Source organism: Berghia stephanieae, chromosome 4 (assembly GCF_034508935.2).
Source record: "Berghia stephanieae isolate SIO BIC M18660-M18661 chromosome 4, UCSD_Bste_1.3, whole genome shotgun sequence".
In the NCBI taxonomy this organism is placed as follows: Eukaryota; Metazoa; Mollusca; class Gastropoda; order Nudibranchia; family Aeolidiidae; genus Berghia; species Berghia stephanieae.
In genome coordinates this window covers 52,530,260-52,547,759 of record NC_088363.1, presented here as the reverse complement: position 1 = coordinate 52,547,759, position 17,500 = coordinate 52,530,260, and the positions used below count along the sequence as shown (strand labels likewise).

The 17,500-nt window shown below is 34.7% G+C and overlaps 1 protein-coding gene across 5 annotated transcripts in view; it reads right to left on the bottom strand.

Moving 5' to 3' along the window:
- LOC144970795 (uncharacterized) overlaps nucleotides 1–17,500 on the bottom strand; it is a 175,886-nt gene that overhangs the window by 25,199 nt on the left and 133,187 nt on the right. For all 5 annotated transcript variants that reach the window (XM_078910805.1, XM_078910806.1, XM_078910808.1 and 2 more), the window contains exons 5-6: nucleotides 15,560–15,731; nucleotides 3,556–3,725 (exon numbers count right to left, since the gene is read on the bottom strand). In XM_078910805.1, the coding sequence (XP_078766931.1) occupies nucleotides 3,556–3,725; nucleotides 15,560–15,704 (315 nt within the window). In that variant the 5' untranslated portion in view covers nucleotides 15,705–15,731. The remainder of the gene's footprint in view (nucleotides 1–3,555; nucleotides 3,726–15,559; nucleotides 15,732–17,500) is intronic.

Here is a 17,500-nt window from a genome sequence, read left to right as displayed (position 1 = left end):
GTAGGAGTGGTTTGAAGGAATTGTGGCAACAGTTTACAATAAGGTATAAAATAAAGTGTTTCTGATCAAACCGGGATTTCTATTCTATTCTACTTTTTGATTCTACATTTTACTTTTTGACTCTTTAGGCTGCACTTTCCACAGTCTTTAGACTTTTTGTATTATGCTAAATCCAACTAAGAATCTTTATTTTACGGGCTTAGAAATATTCCACGTATATTGAAAATGGTCACTTAGACAAATTGACTTATTATTTGGATTGATTTTACGGATTTGAAATTTATGAAACTGATTGAATTATGACCATGATATTTGATTTGGATTTCACAGTAAGAAATAAAACTTGAAATCTGGACTTTGATTTGAATGTCTTGAAGTTGTATATTATCATGATTGATCCTTGAACTCTTTGGTCATTATTTACATCTACAACACAATGCAAAGGAATATCATTACCGTCTATCAAAAAGCCACTATGTGATCATACGCCAGCAATGTTTATGTGTAACACTTATATGTAATTTGGTGCCGTGACCAGTGTACCATATTCCACTTCGGTGCTGTTCGAAAGATGTTATTTTTCCTAAACCATGGATACACAAGAAATGTGTATTGTTGCGATGTTTACATCTATTGAAGTTTTTGTGAGACTCTTTGAAGTGAAAAATTGTGAACAAATACGATAACATTTTAAATTGAAAAAGAAAATGATTATCGATTTTGAAGGTGAAATAGTATAATTATTTTGTGATGAAATGTTGAAAAAAAATATTGAAATTATAGATGATTCCTAAAATTCTGACAAAAGACGATATTTTAAAAACATTTTAAACAAAATAATATTGAAAATAGGAACCATAGATGGAAAAGGAAAACAATATATAGGGCAATATACTATTTGTAGAAACTGAAAACAATATATTATAGAACGGGGAAAAAAATAATAATATCCCATTGATTCTATACGTATTTTATTTAATTAAAAAGAAGAGTGGGAGAGATGAAAAAAATAAGTGAAGATTTTAGGGCGTTTTCTTTTTCAAAATAAATGAAAATGCGTTTACTTACAATCAATCGTTTCGGAACAAATCTTCGAATATTTGTACAGTTAATGGCAATGTTTTGTTAAGGTCAATAACTAAGATGTGTCGATTTTTATTTCAATTTTTGTCTGTTACTTTTGGAATTACATAGACAGTTGGTCCATTATTTAGTGTTGTTACTTTATATTTTCTGTCAAAATGACCCAAGAGATGATAACAATAATAACGCGTAAATTATAAGTTTTGATGATTGAATAATGTCTTATGTTATTTATTGTTATATTATAACATTATTGATTATATTTTTCTCCCGTCGATAGGGATGGATTGGTAGGTTGATATTGACTCTTTGAGATTCATGCGGGTTTAGGCATGACAAAGAGCAAAGGTTTATATCCGTTTGTTTTCTCGGTAATCAATGTGTGGTTATCGCAGCCAAGTAATCAACAATTGAGCTCATTTTATTTGTGTAATGAGATTGGCGTTATAATAGATTACATAGGACATTTGGATTTTATCACCGGAAATTCAGTTGAATTGATTTATGCGGAATATAATACAATCATTGTAATGTTTTGTTTGGTTTGTTTTGAAACGCCTTTCATCGTAATTTTTTAAAGGAGCAATATTTTCATAATAACGGAATAAAGGACTTTTGATTTAAAGTCGGAGAATTAAAAGGAGATAATATAAATAAATTGACGGAGTATTAATTATTATGAAAGACAGAAGTCTTGTAAAAGGAGTTAAAATGTTATTACGGAAGAATAACAAATTATTGAAAATGCATTATCATGTCATGTGAGCAGATAATATTTGTAGCACAAGCGGTTAACTTGTTCTGTATCAGCGAATTATAAGTGGTCCATATGGTAAAATGTTGTAAATGCATATTGGGTAAATAAGCGCAATGATGTTAGACGCAGTAATTAAATGCATACGGTTTAAATTACGAGACGTAGGAATGATGCGTGAGGGAATATCTTATTTTGCATTTGATTAAAGCGCATGATTTGACATTATGAAATGACGCAGAGGGCGATGGATTTTCATAAATACATGGCGCGTGGTTAAAGCGCACATTTTAATGAATACTATATTATTATGAGGAGCGAGATTACGTCGCAATGAGTTATATGAATATTATTATAAGCCTAGAGCAAAAGCGCGAGGCATTGAATTTTTATTGAGCAGAGTGTATATTGTTTCTGCGAATATTTTCATTATCATATATTCCTCCTATCGATTTGTTTATGACTGTTGTAATTGTAATCAATATTTACTATACTTTTTGCAATGAAGTGGATAAGGGCTTGCACATGGCCTGGGTTGAATTTAACATTTGTATCATAAAATAAGTAACTGAGTCGAAGAAGAAATTATATTCAATTTATTAGAATTAAATCTTAAGTGTATAATAAGTCAGCAATTACTTGGAAATGGTTGGAAGTGCTACGATAACACAAATAATAATGATAACATAAACAAAATCATATTTTATCAAATAAGGGAATTTTCTAAGGGGAATAATTCGAGTTAATCAAAGGCAGAAGTAGTGCTTGCACTAAAACATGAGACACACATCACGAAAGAAGAAACTAGCAAACATCGGTCATAACGGAAACGCTGATGACAACGTCAAAACAAGACACGCATGGTGAATCGGGAACGACTGAAACGCTGATGACTGCTACAACGACTCAAACTCAACCACAACAGAAGTCGGGAAATGTCCTCATCCCTTTGGTCTATCCACGAATTCCTTGAAATGAAGTTTTAATCTCAACAAACACTACACCATGGATACTTCCAGAATCAACACAATTTACAAGCTACAAACTACAATCTACAATCTGCAATCTACAATTTACGATTTACAACTTACAGCAACCTCGATTACGACGCGCCTAATAGCATATATAAACTTGACACATTTTACAAAATAACATCTATTTCAATACGGATTTGTTCCATGACCTTTTTACATTTACATTCTTTATTGAACAATTGGATCATTTTTCAGGCCCCTGAGACAGTCAGAAAGTTAAAATCACATCTTTAAACATCTTACCTGATATATATTAAAGGTATATCAGTGGGGTGTAAGCTTGAGAAGTTTTGGGCTTTTACATAGAGCAATATCTTCTAAAATATTCGCCTAACGTTTAACAAGGGGGGCTCGAATCCAACCGCAACATATTATGGCATATGTAGGACGAAACACGCCACCTACAATTAACTGTTACAATATGATGTTTCTTTCGACAGATACAACTCTGGCATCGACTAGGTACTCATTGTTGAGATTTGTGAGGGAATGTGTGTAAAGAGACTTTTCCTAGAAATAATATATAGATCTCCACAGATAAATACATAGATAAAAACAAACACACGAATATTTTACTTCGATTGATCGATCGATCGATAGAAATATATTATATCAACAGATAGATAGAAAGATAAACAGACGGAGACATATATAATTATAGATAGACATAGATACATTTCTTACCCTGCATAAGATATCAAAGTTGTATCTGTAGTGAGTCAGCTCGTGGGTGATAGTCCAAGGTATGGCTATGAGGCAAGTAAGGAAATCCACCACTGTGAGGCTAATGATGAAAATGGTAGAGGTGCCCTTCTCTCGCTTACGGTAGTAGATGATGAAGGCAAGAGCATTTCCTGAGGAGATAAACCACAAACCAATTTGTAGGGAAGCCAATGACACAGTGCTGCTAACCCTGAACCATGAAAATCTGTACAATAGAGAGCGCCAATAGAAGTAACATTTTGAAAAAACAAAATGAGTAAAATCTAGAAGAAAAGAACTTTGTTTAAAATTTGGGAAAATATACCTTCGTCTTTTATAGTCGCAGGATGATCTCCTACCAAATCATATTAATATCATACATAACACAACATGCTATTTATAGTAGGGGGAATTAGGTCCAAAACCCCATTGAATTGTGAAAAATAGGTTGAAAGCGTGGAAATTATATATGTTGTAGAATATGAATAATCCTATAATTTATGCTATAGAACCACTCTAAGAGATAAGTATTAGTTGAGATACAAGCTTTTTAAGATTGAAAAATTTTGAAATGGACGACGAAAAAATCCATTCATTCCTATTGTTTAAGCATTCAAAACAAGGCGACCCAATGTTGTTTTACGTCATTATTATTTTTAGCGTCAAACCGGATATTTTCTTTTCACTAAACTTTTGATTCACGAACTATCCAAATTGTTTAAACGTCAATCTTATTCAATTTTGCTAATTTTAAGTGACTTCTATCATGCAACATTCTATAATAGGAGATGTTTGTGTATCTAATTTAGCAAGCATAATCAACTACATTAATAAAATATAGACGGACAGACAAATAGACTCGCAGAACACAGCTGGATTAAATGTCGGCAACCGGTGTTGACACAGACAGTGCTCCTTTCCCCCCTCCCCCTAATTATTTTTCTTTCCAAAAATGCTGCGATAATCATTTTACGTGTTTTATAGCCTATTTTGGTCAGACTTGATAGTTGGGGGTCAATATAGCTCAGTTGGTAGAGCACTCGCTTCACAAGCAAAGGGACCGAGGTCGATCCCGGGTGCAGTCCAAATTTTTTCCCTGACCTCCCAGTCCACCAAGCAGTGATTGGGTAGCTGGGTCTGTTATATCTGGCGGAAAGTAATTTGCGTGAGACTAGCGTCCTATGAAAAGGGTATCGAACAATGGCTATTTTCCGTTTCACGCTATAGAAAACGGGATAAACTCTGGCTCCATGGACCGAATGGCTCTGAACGACTACTACTTTTTGATGACAGTATGGAATCAGCATACATATAAAATTGTATCAGAACAGGATGATTATCGTCACCATAAGCATCATCATCATCATGATAATCATCGATCGTTATGATGCAGTACAGTATCAAGCTACGTTACTGACGCATGGTGACAATGGGAGCATGCTCTATCTGTACTGTTGAGTCCTTGAGTAAGGCAGTGCCCACAAATTGCTTGCTCGTTAATTTATAATTGAGTGCTCGGCTTAAAGCACCCACAACTATTCTACATGTTGTTGTCCAAAGATTACTCTGTACTGATGGCTTATTTTGTATGAAATAGGTCTTACATGTCTTTCTAGTGAACCATTCTGCAGTTGATGTAGCGTTATGAAACTGTAGCATTACTTGAGTATTCTCATAATTCATAATGGAATGTTGATGGGTTTTGAAAATAAGAAAGAAAGTAGAGGGAGAGAGAGAGAGAGGGAGAGAGAGAGAGAGAGAGAGAGAGAGAGAGAGAGAGAGAGAGAGAGAGAGAGAGAGAGAGAGAGAGAGAGAGAGAGGTGGAAGAATATTACATATGACTAAAAAAGGAATACGTTTGCATGTTTTCAGATACAATTACAATGGCAAAAATGACTTCTCGCAGGGCACGTTCTTAGTATGTCAACTAGATAACACCACGCTACCATCTCATTTCTGCTTCAATCACCATGCTTCAACTATTCTGGAATACACACTACTATTTTTACTACAGTTTGTTTTATGTTTTCAAGGTTCCTTTTGCTGACGAAGAGTTTGTACCCGAAACGTCCATTGTCTGTACTGTTCCCACCCGAAGCCATTTGCTAGCTACTGCAATTGGTCAACATTATATATAAATTATTGAACGTACATTGTATTCTTATGGTTATTTTCCATGGATAAGTAATGCTATATAGGGAACACTAAAAGTGTAAATAACGCATTGGTATGATAAATTATGATAAATTTCGAGAGTGGTTCTATAACAGGTGTCATTTATATGGGCCTTTGTTACCTGTATCCCAATTTTCATGCTTTCAATCCGAATGTGCACGGTTTTAGCCCAATTCCCCCTAATACAATGAATATGAAGAAAATATAATATGTATGTACTCAGTTATTTCCCTTGTTTAATATAGCTGTAATGAGAACAATCTAAGGCTTTAACCGAATCATTATCATTGATTGCCAGAGTGGTTCTATAGCAGATGTTTTTTAATGGGTCTTGGTAACCTGTATACAAATTTTCATGTTAACAACCCGAATTTGCATGGTTTTAGCCAAATTCCCCCTACTATTAGAGGTTAAATCGGTGTAATAATCCGATATTATGTCCCAATGAAATAATATTTTAATGAACTCCGAACATGAACTTCCGGGTTATGAGACAAATTAAAGTGTTTGAGTACATTAAAAAGTGTATGGTTAAAAAAAAAAGGAAAAAAAAAAAGATAATAAGACGATCCTTAGCAAAATGAAGGAAGATCCGTAAGTATTATTATTATTTGCGTATGGTTGACAGCACTGCCTTTGTCATGTTTGCTTTATTATAAATGGAGGGCACAAATTCTGGGTAAGTGGGTATTTCTTTCTTTCTTTCTTTATTCACATCATGCTATTGGCCGAATGTCACTTTTCCTCAGTTGATTTGAGGAAGAATTCATGTAAAGTGGTCCCTTCCCTATTCACCAGATCTTTCATTGACTTCTTCCCTGGTTAAGCCATAAAAAAGGTATTCAATGAAAATTACACATTTAAACTACTTGAGAGATTCCATCAGAAATCAGTTTGATGAAACAACGACGGAATACAATTCAATAGTCTGATGTCACACCGCCTGCCATTTTGGTTCTAAACAAAGAAAAGCATTACTTTTTATTTTTCATGCTGGCTAGAACTTTTCATATGCCTTGTAATCAGAATGTGTAAAAGTCAAAACATGATCAAATTTATGTGTTTTTTTTCCCTCTGGATACCCTTTATGCTCGCCGGAGAAATATTTCATACGGGCGTCCGCCATTGTTCCGATATTTAGAGCCAGTGTTACTAAGTTACCATGCGTCATTAGGAAGGAAGTGACGTTACGACTGTTGAAGAGTATTGCAAACCTGTTATATCACTTCATTTTGAGCTTTGCAAAGCGCATCAAATTATACATTGATTACGATGAAAATTGTGCTGAAAATATTACAACTCATCAAAAACTTTAATAGTTAAAAGAATTGTTCTATTTGCGAAAGAAACGATAAGTATGTAAGATTCAATCTATTAAACGAAGGCAGATAAATTGAAGCTTTCATTTCATGCAATACTTATCATTAATTTTTCCTTCGAGCTTCAAGCAGCAACATTTTCATTATTTTTTAAAGAAAGTAACTACGTAGCCAGAATTTGTGGAAACCATGTAAAATGAGTAACGATGACGCCACACAGCTCTTTCTAATTGTTTGTCTTGTTTGGACAGTCGGTTTGATGATTAGTCCTCACTAAATTCTCTCAACCCGACTAGTCTAAACGTTTAAGGTTACACGCAGTTTTGCTAGCTGCTACGATTGATCTAGCTGACGGAAAGGATTAATATTTTGCTTAAAGGCATAGCATCAACTGGAATTGACAAGACATTGCTTTCTCTGCGGAGAAATTTTATTTATGTCACGTCTCATTATGGACGACGCCAGGAGCTTATTTTGTCTTCTTCCGGGTTGAGGGTTGCCAGGTTGCTTTGTTTACGCCATTGTAATTTTGGTTATAAAGGTTCAAAGTTTATTCAATCTTAGGCTTTCGCCAATGAATCAACAATTTGATGCCAACATACATGAAAGTGGGAAAAAAACAAGGTAAATGGAACCAAAAAATAAACTGATACACCACACAAAAATACAACAATCGTAATACCATCATTACGTACAATAATAATATAATAATAATAATAATAATAATAATAATAATAATATATAATAATAATAATAATAATAATAATAATAATAATAATAAGAACAACAAGAAGAAGACGAAGAAGAACAAGAAGAAGAAGAATATCAATAATAATAACAATAATAATATTACCATCATCACTACACCCCAATCATCACCGTTACACCACCACCATTACCATTATCACTACCACTATCACCGTCACATTTACATTTCCAATCAGTTTTTCTCATTTAAAAAAAAAAAAAAAATATTGATACCCATCACAACAGACCTCCTCACTACCACGAAAATTCCCGTAGTACTACGGCTAAATCCCGAGCTGGATATAATAAAGGTTTTAATTAAATGTCATTTCTTGAAAACGAAGTTCTGGTGCTTGAGCTATCACATAGAGTTAAAAATATTTCCCCCACGCATTATAAGGACAAACTGGTGATTTTTAAGGGTAGTTAAAATGTCTACGATGTTATTTACCCTGAAAACTACTTATTACATTTTCCTATTTCAAGTAGACAGGTCTGCTATGATAAGTATCAGTTCCATAGTCAAAATAAGACAAACAAAAATAACTTTGATTTTAATCAATAATCCATACAATTTGATGACAACAGACATGAAAGTGAGAAAAAAGGTAAATGAAACCAAAGCATAAAATGATACCATAAATAATCATAAAAATACAACATTGTAATACCACGAATACTTACAATAATAATAATAATAAAATAATAATAATAATAATAATAATAGTAATAATAATAATGATAATAATAATAATGATAATAATAATAATAATAATAATAATAATAATAATAATAATAATAATAATAATAATAATAATAATAATAATAATAATAACAGAAGCGCCACAGCAATAATATCTAGTATTGTATTTGTAAATGAAAACACCGCGAAAGATACTGTTCAATTTCCTGTTATAATGTAGGCATGATGATTACCAATCCTGTGTATGGTTTTCATCAAGCTTATTCCTAATCATATAATTTTGACATTAAAAAATCATTTTTGGTTGTAATTTAACATAAAGATTCAATCGAAAATGCTGGCATATTTTACTATGAATCATGCATGTCGCTTCAAAATATATCGTCATTTGGGACATACATAACCCAAATATCATGCTTATGTAAATATGTGAGAAAGGCAAAAATTTCGTACCTCGCCATTATCCATTTTATAGATTAACTCTCTCCTGACCAGCCATTTTCAGAATTTTTCCCAAAACTTCATACCTACCCAACACAAAAACAGACATTTCTTACTCAAACAGAAAAGCAACAAGCACATTCTAGACATGATATTGTTCGACAATTTCGGCTCTATTACAGAATGTCAAGTTTTTTTTGTAGCTATAGCAAAAAGAAATGAAATCTGGATGAGAAAAGTGACGGATGCATCGTAACAAATATGACGATTTTCCAATAGGTGGTAAGGAGAGGGTTAAATTGCACTTTTCATTTTGAAAAGGCGAAGCTTGAATATAGCATAGATATAAAACCTATACTATCATTTGAATCAGTAAGATATATATTTTAGAGTTCCATGTCAAAATCAAAGACATATTTCAAATTCAGGAAAATTAGGACGCCGATTGAGACACTTTTTGGGCATATCATGGACGGTTGTGAAAATGTGTTGGGATGACGGTCGGATGGTCAACTGACTTTAGACTTTGAGTCTATATGCGTTTACAATCACCCGCAATAAGATGAGACAAAGGGTTCACATTCATACAGGGAATCCTGCAAAAACAATTCTGGTCGGAGAAAACTCTAAATAGATTCGGTTTCCCTTTCGTTAAGAAAAAAAAAATCAAAAAGAGGTTAATGATTTTGTATCTTCTGTCAAAGACGCCTAGAGTATCAGAGATAATTTTGAATTAGAATTGTTAAAATTATAACAATTCATGTAACAGCTTTTGGAAATTGGTGATAAAAATGCCAAGCTGGTAACTAAGTGCTATATTTAGCTTGATAAATAACGGTACAGAAGCTGTGAAAACGTACTCTATGATTGTCAGGCGTAAATTGTCTGTGACATTCAATCTTTCGCCCACTCTCTCTCTTTCACTATTACTTTTCGCCTTTCGCCTATGATAAATTACATTTATGTATTCCTAGTCAGAAAGGATAGAACGGTTTTGAATGATTCTCCGCTAGAACCAAATTCTCAACACTTGTCAAATGTCATGTTTAATCTTTTTCATCCTGGAGGAGAAAACAACATTTTCCTGTATTTTATGAAAAACAGGTAGAGGTGTTGACAGTTTTGTTCTTGCTCATAGTATTGTTGTTGTTGTTGTTTTTGTTACTCTTTTGGAGGAGGTGGTGGTGGTGTTGATGTTGGGTAGTGATATATAATAGCCCTTATATAATTAAAGGAATTTAATGGGGAAACAAATAAAAAAAAAGACAAATAAACAAAAAAAAAAAAAAAAAAAAACCAACAAAAAAAAACAAAACAAAAAACACAACAAAAAACAAAACAAACAAAAAAAGAAACAAAACAACACAGTCGACCACTCTAAACGACTTTAAAATTAACGTTTGAAGTCGATATAACACAAAGCTTGTCGCCATAAAAATGGTCAACTTTTTCAAACGTTCTCCTTCCTCTATATCCCTCTCGCTCACTTTGCCTTTAACTCTCTCACTCTCTATCGATATATCTATATTTCTATCTATCTATCTATCTATCTATCTATCTATCTATCTATCTATCTATCTATCTATCTATCTATCTATCTATCAATCTATCCATCAATCTATCTACCTATCTCTCTCGCTCTCCCTCTGCGTTTTTGTGTGTTATTGTGTGCAGTGTGTCTATGTATCAGTATGTTGGTTTATGCGGTCTAGTGGTCTGGCACTCGCCTTCATACCGGAAGGTCCGGGGTCAGAGTCCCACTTTGAGCGGCGCACAGTTAAGTCCTTGGAGAAGGCTTTTTACTCAATTATCTCACCATATCCTGTTGTCAAATGAGTACCTAGCCGCAAACATCGTCGTCTCTGTCCGAAAAAAAAGTTGTAACATATCGTCTTACAGGCGTCATGCTAAGTGTTGTTGTTGGCCATGGATTCACTGAAAAGCGCTTTGGGCACGTTGAAAGGATATTGCATAATACATGTTCGAGTCAGTGTACGTATAAGTGTGTCTGTCTGTGTGTGTTAGTATATGTATGTGTGTGTGTCCGTCTGTCTGTGTATGTATTAGTGTGTTTGTGTGAGTGTGTGTTTTATGATATTTCACATAAGTTCACATCGATTTTTGTTTGTTCTGGGGCAGTATGCTCCGATTAAGTTTCATCATCGTATTCACACATCTGCAGTAAACATAATTCAATTGTTTTCACACACACATTCATCCAAACTCTCAATATATGAAACCCACTAAATAATTGAACTGAATTTAATAAAAACCCGGGTAGGATTTATTGGAACGGACTGGCTCAAAAAAGCTCTGCCAATAAAGGCAATATTATGGACTTTTTGTTATCTCATATTTTTATTCCCCTCTCATAAAGGCCATGGTCTGATTTGTTCTGGCAGAAGAATTTGCTGGATTCCCTAATTTTAAAAAAAGGGCGGGGGGGGGGGGGGGGGGTTGATTTTCGTATGCGCAAAACCCGCAATATATGTTTAAACCTTTGGCAGAGGAGTCTCAAGCCAACAGCAACATTTAACATGTAGGACAACCCGTGACGCCTGTCAGCTACAATGACATTTTTTATTGACAGACAAGACCGAAATTGGTCACTATACACCTGAGTAAGGTGGAAGAATGCGAATATAAAATCTTTTTCAAAACGACTCAACTTTGTTCCGTCGATAGCGGGACTCGAACCAGGGTCTAACGTCTCGAAAGCAAGTGTCATCCCACTAGATCACAAAACCAAACCGCATAACTACATTCCAGGACTCATGACTTTGTTTTCAGGAACGGAGCGAAGTGACAAAGTGAGACAAGGCGGTATATCTTTGCAGGTCATACATAGAACATCTTTGAACTATATAATCCTCATTTTGTTGTGTTGACATTAACGAATACTGTGTCTTCAAAATACTATGTGATTTATCTCCCACAGATACACATTAACTCATCGATTCAATTTAGGGCACACGCTTCTGTACTTTATTTTTAATGTGTATTGGACTTTTAGTTCCTGCTCTGGACGCAAGATTGACAATAAGAATAAATTTACCACTCTCTGACATGCATTAACCCCTACGTATATTCACGGTCCAGGCTTGAGTTATGATCCAGTTGTAGAGGTCTTCTGTTTCTCGCTCTATGCGTCAGTTTAAGAAAACGACGAGATTGATCCCTACTGACACACATAAACCTCATAGTCAATTTAAGGCACGTACGCGTGCCTATTATTTTCCATTTGCAGAAGTCATTTGTTTCTCACTCTATGCGTCAGTTAACAAGAAACCCATAAATCAATGGTCAATTTAGGGCAAGTACTGAGATACTACGGATCCATAGAAATCATTTGCATTCCAAGTGACAAAAAACGGTGTTTTGATTTATATACTGAAAATTGAATTTGCTATCAAAAATATGATACTCCAGTAATTTTTAAAAATAAGTTCTAATGAATACTATAGATTCTTGACATGATAAATAAATAAAAAAGAATAAAATAAAATTCCCTTTATTCATCCCATAGGGGAAATTTGTCTCTAGGATCTATTCCAAGGGAAGACTGAAATAACCTAGGTGGCAGCCGCAGTGCAGCGCCGCAATTTGAGTTAGGACGAGGTGACTTGCTTAAGGCCACACAGCGCAGCGGCGGATGATCGAACTTGGTACCTTTCGGGTACGAAGCACAGACAGTACTGCTGAGCCACGCTGCCCCATCTAAATAAAAAATAAAATCTAAATAACTTCTCGTATCGAGTCTGTTTAACTTTACAATCATTCTTGGCACCTGGTTCACCTCGTCATAGTAACATTTTGAGATAATGGGTCACATTTAACTTATTACGATGAAGCTGGAGTTTTTCCCGAAAATCATTGCACGAAAGAAACAAAAACAATACTTGCTAAAATTTTAAATCCTAAGAAATGCAATCCTAGATATTGACTTCCACTGTTTTGTTTTGAATTGGCCGTTGTTTTTGGTGTCAGAGCGTAACCAATCTATTCTTAAAAGAAATAGGATTGAGGATCAGTATTGTTCTAATTATGTAGAAAATCTGCTTGGACATAATGATTGGTCATTTGATTTTGGGAATCGCCTTCTGACCACCCTGTTGCCGGATCCATTTACTAGCACCGACATACTTTATTGATGGCTCAAAAGATTCGTAGACGTCTATATATTAATTTCGACAATATAGTAGTATTATAATTAATATAGATGAATGTCTGTTCGTAATAGCCTTTATTTGCTGCAAATAATGCAGGTTCTCCATTAGTTTTTCATTGTACACGCTTCGTGCCACATATCCGTCATAAACTTCACATATTACTGAACATCTTTAAGAACTTTAGTTTTCCATACAAAGAGATCGTTCGCTATCTTTTCCCTCCCAACAAGGACATGCACAACAGCAAAACAGGAGTTTGAATGACGTTATGTGTAACATGGTTTTTGTTGTTGTTTTGTTACAAATAGAAGTCCAACAACAATCGATACGGTGTGATTATTTCAATTTTGAGCTGGTTAAAGGTTCTCTAAACTTTCACAAAAAGTGGTGACACTTAATTATTCTGAATTTTCACGTTATCACACTTGCTAATCATAGCACGCAACACCGACGCAAACGATTCAGTACTTGAGGCGATTATGATAATGTTTTGGTCTTGTGGAAATAGTTGGCAAGCCTATTTGGGTATTTATAGCATCATAATTTTGTCTAGGGCCCCAAGGATGAAAAAGACCGACTATAAAATAACGATTTTAAAGATTTTTTATTCACGCGCATTCTATGATGAAATATCTGAACTCAGGTATTTAAAAGCGTTTTCCAACAATCACAAATTTGACAAACAAGTATTATCTTTAATCCTGGTTTGAATTTGAGGACAACCGGTGTTTCATTCCTGTTACAATTCCGTAAACCTATTTCGTTACAAAGGAAGAGACCACAAGATACTCTACATCAGAATTAGAATTGAAGCAAATACTAAACAGGACTAAACTCAAAACGAAACAAAACAAAACAAAAAACCCCCAAAATAATAGAAAAAAAACCAACTTAACATAAACGGAAACAAGAAACGAATAAACAAAGTATTCAAAATGAAAAACGCAAATTAAAAGCTATCTGGTTATTTGGTGCGTCAATCGAGACTTTGCTAAGCAGAGGTGGATCAATGGAGGTGTTCCTCCAAAATCAATATCTAAACAATAGAAAAAAAGTAGTGATCCAATTTCCTAGGCCCATGCACTTCTCAAATTTTTTTCACAATGGTATTTTGACCAAAAAAAAATCGAAATTTATATTTTTTAAAAGTCCCTTAGAGCACCAATACTCACGGAACATTGAGGATATTACAAAGATGCTTGTTAATTCTTTTATTACTAGCAGATTAGATTATTGTAATGCCCTTCTCATCATTGGCTGTCAAAGCAGATTAATTCATCAACAACAAAAAATTCAAAATAAAGCGGCTAGACTTAAAAAATAACCCAAACAATTAGATCATATAACACAATTCTCCATGTTTTGCACTGGCTTCCTGTGAAGTTTAGGATAGAATTTAAGATATTGTGCTATGTTTTTAGATGTCTGGATGGATTGGCACCTGAATATGTTCAGGTACAGATTAAAAAATATGAACCCACTCGAAATTTAAGATCATCTCAGTCCCAACTTCCAAAGGTTGCCACCTCAAAATCCACTTTTGGTAAAAAAGCCTTTATATCCTAAGCTCCATGCCTATGGAACGCACTCCGTCCTCGGACAAAGTCCTGTGAAAATTTATCATCTTTCAGGAAATGTCTGAAGACTGAGTTGTTTTTATGAAATAGATGTTGCTTAGATTTTGTTCCTGTATTCATGCTTATTAAGTAGTGTTGTGATTATAATTTTAACTTTCTTTTATTATGTAAAGCGTCACAGAGCACGATTAACGTTGATGTTCAGGTGCTATATAAATTCATTTTTCATATTATAAATACTTTTTAAATATTTATATTATATTATGATATAACGAGAGTTTAACGAAGAGAAACAATAGCTTGCTATCCTTTGCATCTGACGTTGGTACGTAGGAAAGCCGTTCCCAAACATCCCACTTGCTCAACTATATAATCACTGCTGAGTCGACTGGGAGGTAACGAATAAAAAATTACCAACACCATCTGAAGCCGAGACCAATGACAGTCTCTTTGCTTGTGAGACGTATGATCTACCAGTTCTGCCGTACTCTTTTAAAAAAGATACGGTCTTAAAATTTTGGCCTGAAAACTCATCCTTTGAAATTTTAAAATGACCAATCTTTTTAAAAAAACTGCCAAAATTGGGAATAAACCTGGGACTAATAGTCCTTCAAATACCGATCGATCAAAATGACCCTGAATGGTCAGAAACTCACTCTCAAACTTAGGACTTCTAAGGATCCCATGTTTGAGAGATTTTGACCAGATGAGGGTCATTTTAATCGATCGGTATTGGAACGACGAGATTTCTGATCAAAATTGTTTTAAACGTGTTTTTTTTTCTCCATAGTACGACAGTGCTGCACAATCAGAGCCGTGCATTAAGAAAAAAAAATAGGATAAAGAACATCTTACCAATAGTCCCAATGATAAAGAAAACGGACAGCATGAAGACAACGGCAATCATTGTGGCGCTAATCCCATCTGGAGGTCCTTCCTCATCGGCCGTCGATTCGGTCAAGTTCAAAGACTCGAGCAATGCTTTCTCCGTCTCGTTCATGTTGGTTTGAGTCTTGATTTTACCAACCTGAAAATGATGATGGCAATAAATAATAAATATATAAATAAATGGATAAATTCATGAATAAATAAATATATTAAAACATTAATTGGAATCCTCTTTTAAGTTTCAAACAGTGTTTTTACTATTCACGGATTCTTGTCTCTTTGAAATTTGGATGGAAACCATTTCAAGGATGACTTTCCGTCATGATTTTAGGGCATATTTTTGTTTGTTTGTTTGTTTATTTCTTTTATTTGTCAGTTGTTTTTTTATTGTTTTGTTGAATGGTTGTAATCAACACACTTCTCAAATGTTTATATAAAACCCGGCCTTTTATATTGCGCATTATCCCCTTAAATGTGATCAAAGCGTTAAACAAGGGGTCACACGCCATCACTTAAAATATAGGATGAGACGTGACGGCAATGAGACGTAGCTGTCTCTGTTACCGGCCTGGTACATCTTTTACACGTTTGCCCGATGAGAGAGAGAGAGAGAGAGAGAGAGAGAGAGAGAGAGAGAGAGAGAGAGAGAAAGAAAGAAAGAAAGAAAGAAAGAGAGAGAGAGAGAGAGAGAGAGAGAGAGTGGGAGAGAGAGAGAGAGAGAGAGAGAGAGAGAGAGAGAGAAAAGAAAGAAAGAAAGAAAGAGAGAGGGAAAGAGTGTGTGTGTGTTTTGTGTGTGTGTGTGTGTGTGTGAGAGAGAGAGAGTAAAGAGCTTTTCCAATGTTTTCACACTGAACGATCCACAATGTGAGTCGATCAAGGGGAATACAGTTCCAGTTCCATACGTGAGCATCATACCACAAGATCACAAAGCCGCTCATAATCGGTTCAATAGAATCAGACAATTGATCCTCGTTATTGCTGGACAGTTTTGTTTTTGTTGTTTTTTTTTGGGTTTTTTTTGTTTGTTTGTTTGTTTGTTTTTTTTTAAATAGGCAAACAATGATAACAAATGTGACCCATCGTCTCAAAACGGTTTTATGTCAGGGTGAGCCAGGTACACATAATTAAAACTGAAAAAATATCCATTAAACGTGCTCAAAGCCCTTTACAATGGGTCCCTGACCAACAGCAAGACGAAACATGCAGAACGAGACCTGACGCCTGTTAGGCGATATTGCAATTTTTTTTTCAGACAGAGACAATGCTGTTAACGGCCAAGTACTGATTTTACACCCGAGCGGAGATTAGATGAATCCTTGGAAAAGGCTCTTTACTCACATTCTCTGACGTGCTCGTATGTAAAATAAGTACCAGGCTGTTGACAGCGTTGTCTCTGTCGGAAAAAAATAATTATAATACCGCCTAACAGGCGTCATATCTCGCCTTAGATGATACGTGTTACTGCTCGCCAGGGACTCTTTGTTTTAACACGTCTAGTAGATATTGTCATTTATAAAAGCTGAAGTATTTTTCTTTATATAAGTAAGCTGTTTTATAATAAGTAATATGACCAGAATCATAAGACTGTAGTTGTCGTTTGTAGAAACAATATTATCGATTGCCTTCAAAAGAAATTATAGTTAAAAATTAAACCCACGATTCATTTTTCTGACTATCTATAATATCTATTTTTGGGGTCTAAATCACCGCGACTTAATACCGCTTAGAGGCTGTGTGTCACAAATAGTTGTATGACGTCAATGGGCTACCATCCATTGTTGGACTTTTCATCAATGAACGTAGAACGGAGAACGTGTGATCATGATCGGGTTTGGAGCGGCGCTCAACTCATCAAATCAGTGTTAAAAAATCCGATCGGCGGTCCAATGAAAGAAACCCTCTGCAATA